The 13044-nt window shown below is 43.3% G+C and overlaps 1 protein-coding gene across 1 annotated transcript in view; it reads left to right on the top strand.

Moving 5' to 3' along the window:
* The window catches only part of LOC125621415 (heparan sulfate glucosamine 3-O-sulfotransferase 3A1-like), a 90441-nt gene extending 79316 nt beyond the window's left edge, over positions 1–11125 (top strand). The window contains exon 2 of the mRNA XM_048818279.2: positions 1964–11125. Coding sequence (XP_048674236.2) covers positions 1964–2582 — 619 coding nt within the window. The 3' untranslated portion in view covers positions 2583–11125. The remainder of the gene's footprint in view (positions 1–1963) is intronic.
* The last annotated feature ends 1919 nt before the right edge of the window (positions 11126–13044 follow it).

Genomic DNA, 13044 nt, shown 5'->3' with positions numbered 1-13044 from the left:
AATTCCTTCCCGACCCCAAATATGGCAATCAGCTAAACCCTGAGCATATGGGCAAGATTCACCAGCCAGATACTACAGAAAATTCTTTCCTAGGTAACTCAGATCCCACCCCATCTAACATCCCATCACAGGCCATTAGGCCTATTTACCATGAATATTTAAAGATCAATTAATTACCAAAATCAGGTTATCCCATCATACCATCTCCTCCATAAACTTATCGAGTTTAATCTTAAAGCCAGATAGATTTTTTGCCCCCACTGCTTCCCTTGGAAGGCTATTCCAAAACTTCATTCCTCTGATGGTTAGAAACCTTCATCTAATTTCAAGATTAAACTTCCGAATGGCCAGTTTATATCCATTTGTTCTTGTGTCCACATTGGTACTGAGCTTAAATAATTCCTCTCCCTCTCCGGTATTTATCCCTCTGATATATTTATAGAGAGCAATCATATCTCCCCTCAACCTTCTTTTAGTTAGGCTAAACAAGCCAAGCTCCTTGAGTCTCCTTTCATAAGACAAGTTTTCCATTCCTCGGATCATCCTAGTAGCCCTTCTCTGTACCTGTTCCAGTTTGAATTCATCCTTCTTAAACATGGGAGACCAGAACTGCACACAGTATTCCAGGTGAGGTCTCACCGGTGCCTTGTATAACTGTACTAAAACCTCCTTATCCCTACTGGAAATACCTCTCCTGATGCATCCCAAGACCGCATTAGATTTTTTCACAGCCATATCACATTGGCAGCTAATAGTCATCCTATGATCAACCAAGCGTGTTGCTTGTACAATGTTATTATAAGAAGTTATTGCAAGTGATCCTGGAGGCACTGGGGCACTATAGTGTCCTCACAGAAACCAGAACCCCAGTAACTCCTGGACCTTGTTTTTTTACCATTTAGTCTCATTGAACATAAATGGGCAGTATCATAATTGACATCCTTATTAACCCACTCTTCACATCAGTGCTGTTGATCAGTTTTCAGTCCGCTTTCTGCACTGAGAGCGTATTTGGGTGGATTAGCTCAATCCAGTTCCAAAACAGATTAAGCTAAAAGTGTCCACATGGGGAGCTAGTACGGAATAGCTATTCCAGGCTTTTTCCGTGTAGACAAGCCCCAAGAGCCTGATCCAGCTCCCACCAAAGTCCATGGGGGTATTTGTGGTGACTCCAGTGGAAAGGGATCATCAGGTATTGTTACCTTTCCTGTTGCATTAACTTCAATATGTATGATATTGCGTTCTTGTCTGTTATTTTTCCACATTGACAGTCTCTCCGCCCTAGCTCCCTGAGTAGCATCATGCTTTCTATAGTACTGCCCTTCTCTGAGCCATTGAGACACTCAAATGTGTCTGGCTGGAGAGGGGCAATCCATATGCCCACCGCATTTCTGTTATTGACACAACTCAGAGGTACCATGCGAAGGTGGAACTGTTTGTTAATGGACATATCCAAATAAGGAATAGGGAAGAACATGCAGGTGGAGCAATGCAGCTACAGTCAGTAAGGTCACAGCAACCAATCAAGTTAAGCAATAGAAAGGAAATGGGAAACTCCCTTACTTGGGTTTCAGCCCTATCCCATGACCCTTGGTGTGGAGCCCAGCTTTCCCTTCTGTTTCCCGAAGAGCCACCCATAGGCCACAATTCAGCAAAGTTCTCAGGACGTGCCTCACTTGAAAAAACGTTCAGTCCCAGTGCAGTCAATGGGGCCACTCATGGGCTTGAAATTTGGCCTGTGCTTAAGTACTTAAGTACCAGGGCATCACAGCTCTTCCCCTTCACCACCTGTGCAGGAGGAGATGGAGTTAACCCCTTGGTCACCAGGACACAGATAGTGTCCTTGCACCCTAATGCTCACTCCCAGGTGATCATCGTCTGGGCCATGCTGTGCCCTGGACTCGCGTGCCCCAGTCCCAATGATGTTCTGCATTAATGTGTTTTCTCTCTCTCTTCCGGTTAGGGACCTGATGCCCAGAACCCTGGATGGGCAGATCACCATGGAGAAAACTCCCAGCTACTTCGTCACCAAGGAAGCACCTGCTCGAATCTCTGCCATGTCGAAGGGCACCAAGCTCATCGTGGTGGTGCGGGACCCCGTGACCCGAGCCATCTCCGATTACACACAGACTCTCTCAAAGAAGCCCGATATCCCCACCTTTGAGAGCCTGACTTTCAAAAACAGGACTACAGGCCTGATCGACACCTCATGGAGCGCCATCCAGATTGGCATTTACGCCAAGCACCTGGAGAACTGGCTCCTCTACTTCCCCATTGGGCAGATCCTCTTTGTCAGCGGGGAGAGGCTGATCAGTGACCCCGCCGGGGAGCTGGGCAGGGTCCAGGACTTTCTGGGCCTTAAGAGGATCATTACGGATAAACACTTCTACTTCAACAAAACCAAGGGCTTCCCTTGCCTGAAGAAGGCTGAAGGCAGCAGCAAACCCCACTGCCTGGGGAAAACGAAAGGCAGGACCCACCCCAATATAGACCGAGAGGTGCTGCAGAGACTGCGGGAGTTCTACAGGCCTTTCAACATGAAGTTCTACCAGATGACTGGGCACGACTTCGGCTGGGACTGAGGCTGAAAAAAAGAATAATTTAAGAAAAGAAAAAATATAATATAATATATATTTTTTTTACATATCAGTAGAGAGGGAAAAACAAAAATGTAAGCGTTGTGCTGAAAACACTCTCCGTTCTGTTTGTTCTTTTTGGCACAATGTCACTGCTTGGTTTGTTTTCTTTCTTCTATTAGCAGCGGGTTGGTGTCTCCTTCCATGGATAAGGCAAGGTGGCTGTGGGCCAAAGCTTGGTGCTGTTGAAGTCAACAGGGCTCTGGCCATTTATGTCAGTGGTTTCAGGATTTGACACTGTGTCTATAGAAAAGTCTGGGAGCATCATTTTCAAATTTACCTAAGTTCCATTTTCAAAAGCGACATAGGCACTTAGAAGCCTAAATCATTGACTTTCAATGACAGTTGGGCTTCTCTAAGGCCCAGATTTTAAAAGGTATTTAGGCGTTGCTGTGCTCAGCCTTGCAATGCCTAATAGATTTAGGCACCTAAATCTCATCATGAAGATTGAGGCTCCTAAATGCATAAATCACTTTTGAAAATGGGACTTAGGCTCCTAAATCAGTTAGACATTGCAACAGTGAGCGCAGCAACATCTAAATACCTTTACAGATCTGGGCCTTGATGACTAATGGCTGGATTTTTAAATCTAGTTAGGTGCCTAACTCCCATGGGAGGTGTCCAAATGCCTTTAAAAATGTATCCCTTAGTCACTTTTGAAAATAGGACTTAGGGTCCTAAATACCTAATTCACTTTTGAAGATCCCAAAGCTGGTCAGGACATTCTTTTTCCTGTGGAAAATTTTTTATCAATTTTTTTTCACTTTTTTATCAATTTTTCTTTGAAATTTTGGGGAGTTTGATCCAAAAAGTGGAAAAAAAATTCTGCAACCAAAAACCAAGCTTTTTTTCAGCAACTGGTGAAAAACGGGAGGGTTTTTTATATATAAAATTGAAATAATTTGGCTTTTGGTTGTAGAAAGCGGGGGAGGGGAGGAAATAGGTTTTGACAAAAAGTGATCTTTTGACATGAAAATCTCAGTGTAGTCAAAAGGCTGTTTTCCAGCCCACCAGCTCGCAAGCAGCTTCCCCCATCACTTGTACTCTCTCTGGGTCGCTATTTCAGAGCTCACCCACCTCTTTCAAGATTCCCATTCAGAAACTTCACCAAGCCAACATGCGTCCCATTGGATGTCATCCATAGGGTTTGAGGGTGTGGCCCTCATGGGGTTTCATACTAAGAGGGGAGTCATTGTGGGGTGTGGGGGGACTCCATGTCCTGTATATTCTTGAATACGGAATAACAGGGTAAGAGCCAGAGTTGTGGGAGAGGTGGCATGTGAGGTATCCTGCTAAGCCACGTTCAGAAATATGTTGGACAAGGCCCTCTAGGCTTCAGAAAAATCTTAGAAGAGAAAATGTTGGAGCAAAGGTTCATTTGAAAAAAAAACCCAAAAAACCAGCCAGTTGTTCACAAGAGTGTGGTGAGAACCTAATGGCTGCCCTGCTGAGAACAAAATGGCAGCACTCTTCTGCGGAACATGGGGGAGAAAACAGGAAAGAGCAGATTGGGTTTGTCGGGTTTCTTCAATATGTTTGTTAAAATAATCCTCCCTGTTACGATACCTGGAGATCTCAATTCTTTGCCCTGATTCTTGACGGCTGTTTTGTGGCTTCTATAAAGTGAGTTGGTGGTAGCTATCCATTAATTAGGCAGGTGCCCAAATCACACAATTTGGCCCTTTTGTCCATAGTTTCATTAGATGATTATTATTTATATTAGCGCCTGGAAGCCTCAGTCATGAACCAGGACCCCATTGTGCTAGGTTCTGTGCATTACGATTGCTGTTTATTAGGTGTATTACAGTAGTGCTTAGGCACTTCATGGATCAGGACTCCATTGAACAGAACCAAAAGACAGTCCGTGCCATGAGGAGCTTACGGTCTAGGACAAGATGGAGACAGCCCGGGGAGCACTAGGTAACAATGAGACAATACTGGTCAGCGTGAAAAGCGGTGGTTCCAGCATACCGGCTGCATAACCGTTGTCAGGATTTTTTTTAGGCATCAAAGCAGAGAAGAGAGTTCAGGAGAAAAATGAGTTGATAATCGAAGAGGTCAAGATGATGTGTGTGAAATTACCCTCTAGCTCTGCAGGTGGTCCCTCCAGTTCCTGCCTACCTGTTCCAAAGGTAAAGAAAGCAGGTCAGGGTCCAGGGCTTTCAGGGCACCATCTGCCACCAATATCACATTCGTGTAAAGAGAAAGAGGATAGAGCTGGGCCTTCCACCCACTCCTGGCTCTCCTGAATCCACTTCCCAGCTTTTCTCCTAACCAGCTTAAGATATGATCCTGCACATTGCTGAGGCTATAGGGGCTCAGAAAGTAATTTCCCCCTCACTGCTGCAGAACCAAACCTGGGTGGATTCACAAACAGGACCCACTTCCCGATCTATTTAAAATCACTTTGTGTTAATGTTGGCAGGGCTTTCTGAAGGCCTTGGCCCCAAGACTGTCTCCCACTTGTTGCCCCCATAAAGCCTTATATGAGCTCAGTTTTCCTTACCCAGAGTCCAGTAACAGCTGGCTGGCAAGCTAACAGTAGGGTGCTAGAAAACTGGTAAGTCATTTTCTCTGCAGTACACCCTCCCATCCTCAGCACAAGAGGCCACAGCAACCCCACTACCTTCAGCCAATATGGTCATCCTCTGTCTCAGTTCTTGATTCAGAATGTTCCAGCTCCAGCTTTAAGCCCTTTTTTTGGCAGCATCCCGTGGCACAAAACATCTGGGTAAACATTTTATAATCATCTTAACCAAACAAAGAACAAAAAGTAGCGATCAGATCAGCCAAATGCAACCCAGAACAAAGCAAAGCCACAGCGCTCACTCGAGTACATAGTGCCTCCCTTTGTGTCTTAATCCTCTGGGAGGTCTGTCGAAGGGTGGAGTCATGGGCGGCTACAGTGCTCACCTGTTGTTAAGATCCTGGCCAGCTGTGGTCACAACAGCCAAATGGGCTGTGGCAACAGTCAGACCTTCTCAGCTGAGTAAAACAGAACTTGCAGATGAATTTGGACAGTGCAAGAATTTTCATCACCACCCTGAACTTTCATCCAAAACTCAAACCAGAAGATTTCTTTTGGGGCAGCAGTAAAGCTGTTAACTTTCCCCCCTTGTTATATTTCCCTATCCACCTCCTCTGGACTTCCATTTTCTAGCCCCAAGTGCCAAAATCAGAGCAGATTGGTAAATGTTTTTAGCAAAAATCAATGACAAAGTGTGTTTCCTTTCCCCTGAAATTTGACATTTTACTAGAATATTTCAATGAAATTTCAGAATGTAAAATGCTTTGACCAGCGCTATAGTTTCTGATGATCATGCTCAGCTGGTGGGGGTGATGGGAGAACCATCAAACCTGGCCCTTCTTTACTTGTTTTGCTATCATCGCTTCACCTGAAAATTGAATCTATGGCTTGGTTACAGCTGTCCTGCTGGCATTGCTCTTTGAACAGGCATCTCCATATATTCTGCTTCCCGTGTGAGCATGCCATTTTACACCTCTAGTTCCAAAACTCAGCTGTTGTTGAGCAATGATATTGCCTCCTTAGGTATCAAATGGTTAAGCCTTTCAGCAAGGCAGTGGCTGGTTCCTTGGAGGGTTGAGGGACCAATGCATTTTGAAGTTCACCAAAGGCTGAAGCTGTCTGAGTGACCTGATTCTGTTACCCAGAGCTTCTTTCAGCTTGTGGGTGAAGAGCTGGCCCCAGTCAAGTGTTTAAAATCTGATCCAAAAGCCACTGCAGTCAGTGGAAAGAGACCTATTGATTTCAGTGGGCCTCAGATCAGAACCCTAGATGAAAAAAACTAAAAAGGCCCAATATGTTTCATCCAAACCATCCGTGGAAGTTTTCAAGATGTGGCTTTTTGGTTTTGGCCATACCACATCCATTCACATGAATTGGAACCAAGCATCTGAAAATCCCACTCCCCATACCTAGCACTTTGAAAAGGCGCTCTTGAGGTCTGCTGACAATTCCCCTTGTTTTTAAGAGAGGGCTACAGTATTTATGGTCCTTATGCATTCCCAACACACACAGGACACATTGAAGGGAAATGAAAGCCCTCTCTGTGAAATGTGGCCTATTAGATCGTGTTTCCAGACAGCTCTGACTCATGTAAGACGCTCACTCGTATATTTATATGACATAATACTTTCCCCTCCCCCAAAGCTGCATTACTCTGCAACAGGGAATCTATTGAACTTTGAACTTCCTGGCGGTGGAATATAGACTCATTTTAAAATATTTATAATGGCTGAACATTGTATTCAATATTTGTGATTCCTATGGCAAGAATCCCCTGGGCTGCAGATAAACCTCGGTGTCATTTTTTCAGCCTGGCTTATACATGCAACCAGTGCCAGACGTGATTTGTATGGAAGTGTAAATTACTCTCCTATAGGCTAATTTAGCCTTCCTGCATGGGATTTTGAGACATACCTAGTGACACAGGAAGACAAGTTGCTTTGAAAGCCAATAGGGTTTGTGCTTCTGAATCACCGAGGTGGCTCTGAAATCTCATTTAAATTTTCTCAGCCCCACTTGGCAACGTCTGAGGGTACGTCTGCACTGCAGTGGAGGTGTGCCTGCTCCACATGCCGCAATACACAAGCTAGCTTGATTCTGGCTAGCTCAGGTACCAACCACAATGAAGCCGTGACCACACGAGCTAGCTGCCTGTTTTGGACAGCCCACGTGCTGCTGTGGATTCCCTGCTCTTAGCACTCAGGTTAGCTAGATTAAAGCTAGTTCAGGTCTCACTACATGTGCTGCATTCAGACCTCTGATGGCAGTGTAGACATACCCGGAGAGAGTCTAACAGTCCTGCACGGTGACAGCGTGGGGGTTCAGAAGGAGGTATAAAGTTCACTAAAAGTCCTTCTAAACTTATATCCACTGCTGAATTTAGCCCATGTGCTTGTACCGTGTCATCCTGTAGTGGCCATTGGACCAGGCATTGTGACTTCCTAAGAGCTCCAGTGAAGCAGCCTCGCTGCAATTCCCCCCTGCACTGTGAAGAAATCAGTCATGACCTTCCAATCGCTTCCCAGACTCAATGGCTTGGATCTCTTATAAGCCATCATCTCCATTTGAGGACATTGACAATCCCATCTTGAATCATTTGTTAACAGAGTCAAGGACCAGTATCAAGTATCGGTTGTAGCCGTGTTAGTCTGTATCCACAAAAACAGCGAGGAGTCTGGTGGCATCTTAACAACTAACAGATTTATTGGGCATAAGCTTTCGTGGGTAAAAAACCAGCTGAAGAACTGTTGTTTTACCACAAAAGCGTATGCCCAAATAAATCTGTTAGTCTTTTAGGACCAGTATGTTTCATAAAGTGTTCATTGCCTGTAATCACTGTCTGCTGCTGTCAGATTGAGTATGACTGGCTATGCAACAAAAGCATGTCGTGGGATGCCTTTGGAACAAATGGTCTTGCAAAGATAGAGGTACAAGGATGTATCATTAATCTCGGTGCAAGGTTCTCCCCCTAACCCTTGTGAAAGCAAATGGGCGTCAAAATCAAATGGCCTTATGACACCAGTTGGGGGAACTAGACCACCTGCTTAGTTACTGAGCGACTGGCATCATTTAAAAGGGACACAGTTGAGTTTAGGGCAAAAAATTAGGCTTTGTTACAAAACAAAAAAGTTTCACAAAACTAAGAGGTAGGATTTGTAAAAGCATCTAAATGCCTTAGGCACAACAGGGAGCAAGTTTCACAGGCACAATGACCTATAGGCACCTAACGCCCATTGTTTTTCAGTAAAAGATAGGCCTGCTCTATACACAGATTTTGTACCAGTATAAGTGTTGGTTAGGGGTGTGGGGTTTTTTTAACCAATATTTTTGGAGCAGTACAGCTCATGTGGATGGAGACTGGTATAACAGTGGCTGATCCCAATATAGATTAGTCCCCTTCCCGTACAGGAATAGCTATACTGCTATAAAGCATCTCTATACTAATATAACTGTGTCTGCATTATGCGGGTTATACTGCTTTAACTATACCAATTGTGGTGCAGCTTTGGTGTATAGACAAACCCTTAGCACCTCTCATCTGTACCATTGAAATGCTTTCCTGCCCATTGACTTTCAAAGCTCCTAAATCACTTAGGTGTTTTTGAAAATCCTACTGACTGAATAAAGCTTGCCATTTTCCTAGTAGCCTAAGAAAAGTTAGGCCCGCAAATCCCATTGAAATCTAATATGATTTAAGCCTCAGATCCTAAAAGGTATTTAAGTGAATTAAAAAAAAATACCTTTGAGGATCTGGGACCAAATTACCTAAGCCCTTAGTCTGATTTGAAAATTCTAAACAAGGGTGTGGGATGGATTTAACTAGTCCCCTGTGTAGGGAAACCCGCAGCTCAATATTACTGAGCAAGTATAGCAGAACATGGAAAGTGAAATTGACTTAAAGAGTTTGATTTTTCCCAATGGAGTAAAGTGGGCTGGGGGAGGGGGCGGGAAGGGGAGGAAGGGGATTGGTGATGAAAAGCAAATAAGATGTTTAAAAATCTTTCCGTTTTTAATAAGCTAAGGTGGTCTTGGGCCCAGATAAGGGTTGGTTTTGTGTCATATGCAACTTTTAGACTTCCACAGTGTTTCTTTAAAGCGCTGTATCTGTATGGAGGGTCATAGCCTTCTCTCAGTTCCACAGCGGCATCTCCCACTTAGCCTCCATCTGATCGCATTTACACCACTGTAAATCAGTCTCAGCTGACATTGCTTTATGTCTGTACATGCCTTGCACAAAGGGGTCCAGGCTCATGACAGGCTCCAAGGCGTTATTGTATTATGAATCATAATAACGATACGCTGGTGTAAAATGGGTGTGATGTTGGAATCAGGCCAGAGAGAAATTACACAGCATGAGTACACAATTGGACCCCCCCCTCGCCCCCCCCCCGTGATTTTAAATAACTGACAGCCTTGTCATCAGACGCACTGCGCACTTGTAACTCCCTTCAACTGGCTTCAGTGCGATACACAGGTGCTCTCACGGTTCAAAATCAGGCCCGGCTTTTGGTGAAATGGTACAAAACCAACCAGTGCATTTTCCTTCTCTAGACACTCTAATGGTCAGATGCAAAGTCAACAGGCATCTTTCCATTGACTTCAGTAGGTTTTGGATCAGACTCAGAAGCCCCAGTTCAGCAAAGCATTTAAGCCCAGATTCTCAAAGGCATTTAGGCACCTAGTTCCCATTGATTTCTAAGAGAATTAAGCACCGAAATACCTTTGAGAAGCGGGCCCTAGGCACATGCTTAAATTTAAGCACATGCTTTGCTGAATCAGGGTAGACTATTGAACTGAGATCTAGCTGCCTGGATCTGAAAAGATCAGACTAACCGGGCTTACTTTGCAGGGTAGCTTGTGACCTTTCCACTGATGTGTTAAAAGGATTTTTCTTGTTGTGAGTCTCTGGGAAAAAGTGGCTGTATGAACATTCTGTGCCATCGGGTATATAATAACCTCACAAGGAATTGTCTTATCCAAATATTTCAAACACTAGAAATGAACCTAAACACCAATATGTCGTGGGATTCCAAGGAATGAGGCTCCTGTATTTAATGCAACTGATATTCCAGGGGGGAGGGCTATAACCTTAAGTTATATTTCAAGCAATGATGTGCTTGGTATATGGAAATTTATATCCTGAATTTAATTTATTTATTTTAAATAACTGATATTCAGCCTCCTTTTTTGCGCCCCACATAACTTAGCATATATTCAGTTAGATCTCCAGGGCAGGGGACTTGTCCATGTATTTTTAAACATAGAAAAAAAAAACCCTCTTGTTTGTACATAATGTTTTCTGGTTTTCCTTTGCTTTGTGATCTTCTCATTTCCTCCCTTTGGTGCTATTTCTGTATGGCCCAGATTAATTTAATTTAAGACGAAGAAGCACACATTTAATAAAGTTTACGGGTATTGAGAGGCTCTGCTGTCTTTTTGCTGATGGCTTAGATGCAAAGGAGGGGGAAGGTATATGATACATACTAAAATGGAAAAATATTCATTTGTATGTGTTTTCTTCACTTTAAAATAATCCTTTTAGGAGCAATGATCACATGTACGTGCAGATGTATAAAATGGTTTGAAACAAGGGGCGAATTCTTCTCGCACGCTGGCGTAAATTTGGTGTACCTCCTATTTACCAAACAGGCATTACTGTGGCCCTCATTATCTGTTGGCCAGATTTTTTAAGGCATTTAGGCACTGAAAGAGGCAGAGAGGCACCTAAACTGGGTTTTGAAAAGTGTCTGGATGCCTAAATCCCATTGAAATCAATCCCACTACGTAGAGCTGCATGATTAATTTGGTGGCCAAAACAAAAGACTTGGGGATGGCATGGGAGGTGGGCGCGGATGGGGATTGTTTCAGCTCATCCCGAAACAAACAATTTTGGCAAAATTAAATGATGAGCAAAGGCGACCAAAATGCATTGGTCGGTCTGAAATAAAATCTTTTGTTGTGATTTTGAGGTTGTTGGGTTTTTTTTTTTAAAAATAAAACAGAGGCAATTCTGAAACAAAATGTCTTTCCAAATCAAAAAGTGAAAATGCTTTGTTTTGGATGTTCTGAAATGAACCGATTAGACATCTCCGCTAAAACTATAGCTCTTTTACAGCCAAAACAATTCGCCCAAACCGACCCCAATTCACAAATTGTTTCAGTCAACTCAAACGAAAAATTTCACCCAGCTCTGGCAATAGGCACCCACTTACCTCCTTAGGCAACTAAATGCCTTGAAAAAAATCTGGCCCTGAATGCCTCACAACTATTAATTGGTCCACCCCAGACTTCTGTGATTTCGGGAAGTCCTAGAAGTGAGGGAACTGCAGCACACAGAGATGTAGAGACCTGCCTGAGGTCAGGGCCTAGTGGGTGTAAATCAGTGCAGCACCACTGAAGAAACAAAGGGTGGAATGCTGGCCCTGTTGAAGTCCACTTCAGTGGAGCCAGGATTTCACACACGGCATAAGAAGTTGAACATTTCCATTAAGTGAAATCCAAGGTGGAAACATTTAACCAAGAAACATATGTGGCAGCACTGCCATGATGTATCAGGTTCTCTGTGTGGTCAAGTAAAGTGATATTCTATTTACTTTTTTAGATATGTAAACAGATTAAGTCCCAGGAAAAATATGCTCCCAAACTTCATAATAGTTTATTAAACCACAGACGTTTAATAGAATCATTTGGCTTTCATAGAAAAATGTTCCGTTTATTTCCTGAGCTGCTTTGATTTTATTTTCTTTTAATTATTGTTATCCGGAGTTAACAATGTGGGTTCTGCACTCCACCCAAAAAAGACTACCCAGATTGTAACTGGGGAGTTTAGTTTAAATAAAGAAATAATTGTGTGGGGTTTGGAAGGCTCTGGTGCCGCATGGCAAGCACAATATAAAGACATAGTTCTGCTAAGACATGAAGTAATAATCAGCCTACCTCGCTTTATATGTTTTATTAGCCAAGCTATTTGCATGCAGACAGATTTGACTTCATAGTAGTTATTAATGTGTGTGTGACACTGCAAATGAGAGGTGATGCCATCTCACGGTTAGTGCAAGGGACATGGATCCAAGACTCGGGACTTCCTTACTTATTTTGGGCCTGATTTTTCACATGTGCTGAGCACTCAAATTTCCAAGGATCTGATCTAAAGTCCTGTGAAATCAACGAGAGCCGCTGGGTGCTCGTCACGTTTGAAAAATCAAGCCACTTGCTGCTATACTTGAAATGCTACAGTGCTTCAGCTGTGCCACTGTAGTGTTTCAAAGTAGACACTAACTGTGGGCTCGCTGGAGGGGTTCTCTGGGCAGCATAGGTAATCCACCTGCCAGAGAGGCAGTAGCTAGGTCAACAGACAAATTCTTCCGCTGACATAGCGCTGCCTGCATCAGGAGTGAAGTTGGCTTAACTATGTCGCTCAAGGGTGTGGATTTTTCACACCCCTGAGTGACGTAGCTGGGTCGACCTAACTTTTTAGTGTAGACCAGGTCTTAGGAGCCTAAATACCTTTGTGAATCTAGGCTTTTGTTACCTAAATATGGTCTTAGGAGCCTAACTTTAGGAAATCTTTGTAACACTTAGCACTGGTCAGAAAATGGCAACCCCCCCCAAAAAAAACAAAAACAAAATATTTTCAGCCACGCACTGAAAAATTTGAGGGTTTTGAGGTTTTTATTTTTGGTAAAAAAATATGCATTTGTTTTTATTAAATCAGATACTTTCCATGAACATTTTCATTTAATCAAGAACCCAATTTTCTGTCAAAGCTTTTTTTGAAGAAAATTTTCAACCCACTTTACTGACATGACATCAAACCAGCTGTCTAACTAAAATATTCCCCAAAGCTTTTCCATGTGACCAACGCTTAGGATTTTATTGTGA

This window comes from Caretta caretta, chromosome 14, assembly GCF_965140235.1.
Source record: "Caretta caretta isolate rCarCar2 chromosome 14, rCarCar1.hap1, whole genome shotgun sequence".
Classification (NCBI taxonomy): domain Eukaryota; kingdom Metazoa; phylum Chordata; order Testudines; family Cheloniidae; genus Caretta; species Caretta caretta.
The sequence above is the reverse complement of the archived record's forward strand: the minus strand, read 5'-3'. Positions and strand labels throughout refer to the sequence as shown.